Source organism: Mastacembelus armatus, unplaced genomic scaffold, assembly GCF_900324485.2.
Source record: "Mastacembelus armatus unplaced genomic scaffold, fMasArm1.2, whole genome shotgun sequence".
Taxonomy (NCBI): Eukaryota; Metazoa; Chordata; class Actinopteri; order Synbranchiformes; family Mastacembelidae; genus Mastacembelus; species Mastacembelus armatus.
The window spans coordinates 32,210-40,201 of record NW_022872924.1 but is presented as its reverse complement, the minus strand read 5'-3'; the positions used below and the strand labels follow the sequence as shown (position 1 = coordinate 40,201).

Sequence of the window (7,992 nt, the reverse complement as noted above, 5' to 3'; positions counted from 1 at the left end):
ATGTAGTTGCCTAGACAACAGATACAACAAAACAATAACAGATTTAACAGATCATACCACCAATTCTTTTAACTGATTAACATTCAAAACTCAGCTACAAATATATTTAAATAATCATAATAATAAATTAAGTTTATTTTTATCCATCTTGCAGCTCAGAACTTGATTTGAAATTGAGCTCGCGGGTACAGAATGTGCGCGTCTGGTGTGCAATACACAAGAGTTGTCATTCAGGTCAATTCATGTTCAGACAGAAGAAGGTTAAAGGTTAAAGAACTGTTAATACAGACATTTGAAAGAACTAGAAACCACATATAGTCACAGACTAGAGAAATCTAATTATTATTATTATTATTTTTATGATTATTATTTATTTATGTATTTATTATTGATTTATTTTCTTATTAATTCTTAATTTGTTTATTTTTTATCTTATTTTGTGTTAAAAAATAAAAATAAAGAGATTGAAGAAGATTGGATTTTTTTTAACAAAGCTTTTCTTGTGGAAAACCTGATGCGGCCCAGCCTCACCCAGACTCTGCCTCTAGCGGTCCCCAGGGAAATTGAGTTTGAGAACCCTGCTTTACAGTGACAAAATGGACATGGTCGTCCTCATAGTTTAAGTCTGAAAACACTATCTCTATCACTAGCTCTTACTTCCATAAATACACTTTGTTTCCAAATGAAATATTCAAATCATACTCCACTGTGAATATAAATACCTTTTTGCATATATATCACACATCTACAAATGTAAATAATGTACACAAAACTTTACTATTTTCACACATCATTGATTTCCACACCATGATATTGTGACAGTGACTCAAACACTGATAACACTCCCATCGAGGCCCAGTCACACACTGCTGACGCTTAGCAACGTTTACTAAGGGGGGCGGGGGTTCAGCTTCTGGTGACGTTTGTGTCTCAAAATGGCGGCGACAAAAACAGAACCAGAAAATGAAAACAGCGATAACTACTACAAAACCGAGATTAAAGAGGAGAACCAGGACCCAGGTTTCGTCTACCAGGACTACTACAAACATGAAATTAAAGAGCAGAGTCAGGACCTGGATTTTATCGACCCCGACCACCACAAGAGCGAAACAAAGGAAGAGAACCAGGGCCCAGATTTTGTCGACCAGGACCACAACAAAGGCGCAGTTAAAGAGAAGGATCTGGATCCGGATTGTGCCGAACTGGACGAATACAAGAGTGGAATAAAGGATCGAGAACACACAGATCAAGATTTCATCGACCCAGACCACCCGACCAACGAGCCCGACTCGTCCTCTGGTCCCAGCGATCAGCAGGTCAGTGTTCATGATTTAATAGATAGAAAACCATCAAGTCAGTTTGACTGGTGTTTGTTTATTTGAGTAATGGTTTTCTGTATTTTTCTTTAAAGTTTATCTTTCAAATCATTGTTTTCAGATGAGTTTACAGCAGGACAGACAGACAAAATAAAGTATTTACTCTTTCTAAAGAGTATAAATAAATAATACACAAATACTTTATGTTAAAATATACCTTTATTTCAATCCAGAGTATTAAAAAGGGTCCGATTCTTTATGGGAAGTCTAATACTATATATAGTATCTATGCATACCTCATATGAAACCTTTTTATCTCAAAAGCCCATTTGAGATATGGGACATTATTATACTTTAGAGGGCTATAGACCCATTTCTCATGAGTAGAAGAAAACAATGTCCAGTTCTTATAGGGGACGCCCCATACTACAAAACATCTCTCATACGAAACCTGTTTACTGCAGCATTTCTATGATATGTGCCAGTATCCTATTTCAGAGGGCTATAAAGACCCCAGTAAGTAGAAGAAATAAATGTTTACTTCTTATTCCTTCTAAACTGATATTAACAAAAGCAATCACCTCGCTTAGGATGCTGGGCCTTTACAAAAGAAACTAGGGCTGTACCTATCGATCATTTTTGGAGTTGAGTATTCAACAGAATATTCTAGCAATTACTCAAGTAATTGGATAAAATACTTTTGAATTTTTAAATAATAATTCTGGATACAATACAATAATATTGTGTAATGCATGATGGAAATGACAGGTTACCTTGAAATGATGTTATTTTGTGTCAGCTCCGACACAAGGTAACACCTTCAAATGCAAAGACACTTACACCTACACACACCTAAAATGCAAAGAGGTATGAACCTTAGTCTGTGCTGGTATGGTAAGAACCCAACTGAAAAACTGCCTTCAAGTAGACTTTATAGAAAACAGCAAGCTCCCAAAGGCAGTGCCATTAGTTCTATTCTGCCCCGTGATTATTGGCTCAGCAGTGATGAGACTGAGTTTGCTTCTCACCTTATTGCAAATGAATACACAGAAATTGATGGATTTCAGTCCAAACTTTTATTTAGTGTATTAAAGGAGGAATTGTAGGTACTCCTAACAAGCCACTCATTCGAATTTTACACACTGGGGGAAACCATTGGGTGACAGCAAGCAACATCTTTACTGGTAGTAATGAGGTTTGCATTTATGATAGCTGTCGTGGCAAAAAGCACTTGGAAGCAAATCTCAGGTTAAAGGATGGCAAATTTAATAGGCAATGATTGGCTTTTATATTAGTTGAACAGCATTTATTTACACATCAGTCACTCACTTGTAAATCATGCCATACATAATATTAGTGTGTCTATGACTTTTCGTCTGCTTCCTAATGAATACAAAGCCATATCAAAAGTCTTTGTTGAAGAATTAACACAGGTCACACAGACATTTGTCTGTCAAGGTGTAAATTTCCCTCTCACATCCCTCCTTTTATCATTCTATGATAACCACAGCTAAAAAACAAAAGTAAAAATGGTCAGGATTTCATAAGGCAGAGCAAAATTCAGGATGATTTCTCATCAATGTTAATTCATAAAGATTTTCATAATATTTCGTCATTATTTTCCCAGGAATAATGCTCAGGGCTAGGCACTGATATTGTCTTCTTCATGAAAAGGAACTTCCCAATCAGAGATGTAAAGAGATACAGGGGAGGCATGGTCATTGAGTAATTTGTGTCATGCCAAATCGCAATGCAATCATCTCAAGGCACTTTACAAGAACCTGCATGGCTTTATCTGCATGGCTAGACAGAGCTGCTTTTACCTGTGGACGAAGGGCTGAAAGAGAGGCTGAAAGCTTCGCACAATAGTCTAACATTGCATCTTCATGACTTTCACTCATTAGAGCTTGTTTGTTTGGACGAAGTCCTACACTAGGAGGTTTCCCAAAAATGATTTCAAACAGACTTAGTCCATGCGCATTTTTTGTTCTTGTGCGCATGTAAAATAGCATGAGTGGTAGTGCTTGGATGCATGTCTGACCTGTTTCTTGACAGCATTTTGTTAATTTGCTCTTGAGTATGCCATTCTGTCGTTCTATTGCACCTGCACTCTGTGGATGATAAGAGCAATGGTATTTGAAATCAAACCCAAAGTAGTCAGACAAATCTTATAACACTTTGTTGGCAAATCCCGGACCATTGTCACTGCTGATCTTTTTTGGAATACCCCACTGCACAATGATGTCTCTGATCAGGGCTTTTGACAGTGTGGATGCATCCTGTTTGGAAGAAGGAAAAACCTCTATCCACTTGCTGAACATGCAGACCATAGTCAAGCAGTATTTCTTATTCTGGCATGTTGAGAGTTCAATAAAATCAATCATCCAATGTTAGAAAGGGTCATCAGGTGGGGGATGCCTTTCTAATTGCATTTTAATGGCACCAGAGGCATTATGTGCTGCACAGATTATACATCTTCTGCAGTACTCAGCTGCATATGTTGAAAAATCCCCTGGTGTACCAGTGGGTATTAACATATGTACACATACCCTCCTTAGGATGCATGATCTTTACCATGAGCAAGCTTTGCATAGAGATGTAAATAAGCTTTAGGTAAACAAGGTTTGTTGTCTGGGCCAAGCCATATCCCTTTTTGTAATTTTGCACCAGAGTTTCTCCACATATTTTTTTCGGATATACTTGCTATTGATTGCATGGTTGACAAGTCAGCCTGTAGGTTGAGTTCCTGTGAAAGAGAAAGTTGAGTGAGGTGAAAATATGACCCATCGTGGCTGCAGCTTTTGCAGTGGCATCTGCTGCTGAGTTTCTTGATTTTTGCCTGTTTTGACATCATGGGAAGCAGAGCTATCAACAAATAACTCCATCTCTGCATTCAAGATTGGTGTGTCTGCAGGATGAGGTGCGGGGGTACAGATGGTTTCTAACACCTCAATGCAGTTATGAGCCTCTCCATCATTTTCTGTGGGAAGAAGAGTTGCAGGGTTTAGTATGTTACACCTTTTGACATTGATGTTAGATATTTCAAGCAAAATAGTATGATATCTTAACCAGCAGTTAATACCAGTGTTGACAAGTGTGCAGTTTTCTGTGTGCGCAGTATGTGTGCATGGCATGCGGAACCATCAATGTTAGATCAGCATAGCCAACAAAATCACGTGTTGCTAGAACGGCTTTCTCTGCTGCAGCAATGGCTCTCAGACAGAGAGGAAGCCTTGTTGCTACTGTATCCAGCTTTGACGAGAAATAAACAGGTCGTAGTTTGCCGCCATGAGGTTGGCACAACACTAGAAGTCATGTAACTGTCCTTCTGGTTGACAAACTGAGTGAAAGTTAAGTTAGGATTTGGCAGACCCAGAGTGGGAGCTACGGTGAGTGCTGCCTTTAACCCCCTTCCATTAAAAAATAGACGACAAATAGTTTAGCTTGTCCTCAGAGTAAAAACACTGATTTTAACTCAAATGAGGATCCCACATTTTTTACTCACTGAAATAAGACCATAACACACAAACAGAACATTGGTTCACAAGACTTTGGAGACCAGCATGTTGTAGGCTAAAGTGTTTACTTCAGAGTGCTGTGAATGTCATCTTGTTCACACATTCACAGTAAACAATACACTGATTTAAATTTTCTAAGACACTTTTTTTTTTTTTTTTGAAAGGGCATATGTAGCGAGGTGTGTCTGACCATGAATTGTCATGTGATTTACCTGTGAAGACAAAGACCTCCACACTGACCAGCATAATGAGCCTTTCAGTCAGGAATGTGGCTGAGAGGGAATAAGTGCAATACAATGCAGATGCAAATGTTTGTCATTTGAGTCGTGTTTTTCCTCTGAGGACAAAGTAAACTCGTCTCTGTGTGGAACATACGAAGCACTTTTTCACCCGCGTAGTGTGCCATCATCCACACAGCACAGAAAAAGTGAGTAAAGTCTATGATGAACCTTGATGTTTTATGTCATTTCTCGGGGGCGTGCACAGAACTATCTGGCTCACCTCAGATTATTTCCATATGAACAGTGTGCTCAGTGCGAGGCGGGATCACATTAGCTATATTAGCTATGAGGTGAGACAGGAGAAAATGTACCGCTCCTCATGTTCTTACAGATTAAATAAAAACAGATGATTTGTTTTTGACTTGAATTGATTCATTTAAATGAAAACATTTCAAGCTTTCTATGCATATTTTTCTTATTTTTATGAGGCAAGTATTCGCTGAGATTCTGGTTGTTTTATTTACATTTCTGTGAAGAAAGGTGACAGAGACGCCACAAAACACGCTGGCACATTTGTCAACCCCAGAGGTTTGAAAGAAGATTTGGGGGAAAAAATATTTTCATGTTTTTGCAGTTTGAAGCATCAGGTGTTCACCACAGAATACTTAGCTGCAAGACATCCCCTGGAGCTTGCTGAGGTTACTATTTGAGCAGGGCAATAAAGTCTGCTTTGGAGGCCATTTGGCCCTCAAGAGTGGAATCGGTCAGAGTTCCAAGACTAAGTTAAGCTAACTAAGCTGCAGGCTGAGAGTGTCTTTGTCACCATGCTAGTATACTCACTCTTACATTGGTCAATTTTCTTGGTCTTGTGGTGGTTGACAGACCAGGGTCAGTGTGGCATTGAGCCGTAAAACTTGGTCTAACTTAAAAGTAATTGTTGCCAGACACTTTTGTGGTTGCTCAAAGCCAAATTTTGGTAAGAGAAAGATTTAGTCCTAAGAGAAATTATTTCATTTCAAATTTAAGGTAGTGCTTTAAATATGGTGCTGTACTTCAGAGTTGTGTCCTCTGTTTAGAAATGAAACTAGATAAAAAGTTAAAGGTAATGTTAATACTAAGAAAAGCTATTGAGGTGAGGCAAGCACACGTTTTAAGAAAAATAATTTAAAAAATGACAAAATATGTGGATGAGACACAACACAACATTACAACTGAATGAAATAGACTCTAGATGAAATAGAACCCCAAGGAAACAAAACAGTTTTCATGATGTTCATGTTTCATAGTCATGTTGTAAATGTCATTCATGGTTTTAGATTTTTCTATAATGTAATTTCATATCTTTTCTCCATTTTGCTTTTTCTTTTTTTTTTACAAATAGAGAAGAAAAAAGGGAGTGAAGAAGACCTTCACAACATTGCAGAGTTTACAGATTAATAACCATGTTCACACTGAAGAGAAACCATTCAGATGTGACCTGTGTGGAAAAGCCTTCTCACAGTTACGCCACCTGAAAAGACATCAGCGTGTTCACTCTGGAGAGAAGCCTTACAGCTGTGACCAGTGTGGAAAAGCCTTCTCACAGTCAGACCACCTGAAAAAACATCAGCGTATTCACTCTGGAGAGAAGCCATACAGCTGTGACCAGTGTGGAAAAGCCTTCACAGAGTTAGGCACTCTTAAAAAACATCAGTGTATTCACTCTGGAGAGAAGCCATACAGCTGTGACCAGTGTGGAAAATCCTTCTCACGGTTATACACCCTGAAAACACATCAGCGTATTCACTCTGGAGAGAAGCTGTACAGCTGTGTCAAATGTGGAAAAGCTTTCACACATTTAGATTACCTGAAATCACATCAGCGTATTCACTCTGGAGAGAAGCCATACAGCTGTGACCAATGTGGAAAAGCCTTCTCACAGTTAGGCCACCTGAAAAGACATCAGCGTACTCACTCTGGAGAGAAGCCCTATAGCTGTGACCAATGTGGAAAAGCCTTCACAGAGTTAGGCTCCCTCAGAAAGCATAAGCACATTCACTCTGGAGAGAAGCTGTACAGCTGTGTCAAATGTGGAAAAGCCTTCGCACGTTTATATTCCCTGAAATCACATCAGCGTATTCACTCTGGACTGAAGCCGTATAGCTGTGACCAATGTGGAAAAGCCTTCAAAAATTTAAGTTGCCTGAAAAAACATCAGCGTATTCACTCTGGAGAGAAGCCCTATAGCTGTGGCCAGTGTGGAAAAGCATTCGCTGAGCTATACACCCTCAAAAAACATCAGCGTATTCACTCTGGAGAGAATCCGTACTGGTGTGACCTGTGTGGTAAAGCCTTCACAGAGTTAGACCCCCTGAAAACACATCAGCGTATTCACTCTGGAGAGAAGCCGTACAGCTGTGACCAGTGTGGTAAAGCCTTCTCACAGTTATGCAACGTAAAGACACATCAGCGTATTCACTCTGGAGAGAAGCCATATAGCTGTGACGAGTGTGGTAAAGCTTTCTCACTGTTAGGCAACTTAGAAAGACATCAGCGTATTCACTCTGGAGAGAAACCATAATGGTGTGAGCAATGTGGAAAAACTTTTCCTTGGTCAAGTTCTCTAACAGCCCATCAGTGCACCAAGAACACCAAGAAGAAATGTCAAAACTGACCACTGTGGTTAAGGTCTCTATCAAATAGCTTAACTCTCTGGGGTCTGAGCATGTTTAGGGGCCCTGGACAAGTATTGACATTCCCTGACATTTGTGTTTTTTTTCAGTTGCTTTTAAACATAATAATGGATAAAGTGTGATAACACTATAATCAGCACAAACTGGGCTACAGTAATGTGTGAGCAGCATGTTCATACATGATTGTGTTTTTGAGCAATATGCATGGTTAGTGAAAAACTGAAATTTTTAAGTCATTGAAATAAGATGATAAAACAAACAGAAC

General features: G+C 39.0%; 1 protein-coding gene across 1 annotated transcript; it reads left to right on the top strand.

Moving 5' to 3' along the window:
• Nucleotides 1-935: 935 nt before the first annotated feature.
• Nucleotides 936-7,670, top strand: LOC113143963 (zinc finger protein 501-like). Its single transcript, XM_033325114.1, has 2 exons — nt 936-1,316; nt 6,437-7,670. Exons 1-2 carry the CDS (start codon nt 936-938, stop codon nt 7,613-7,615), a joined length of 1,560 nt encoding a protein of 519 aa, XP_033181005.1. The 3' UTR covers nt 7,616-7,670.
• The last annotated feature ends 322 nt before the right edge of the window (nt 7,671-7,992 follow it).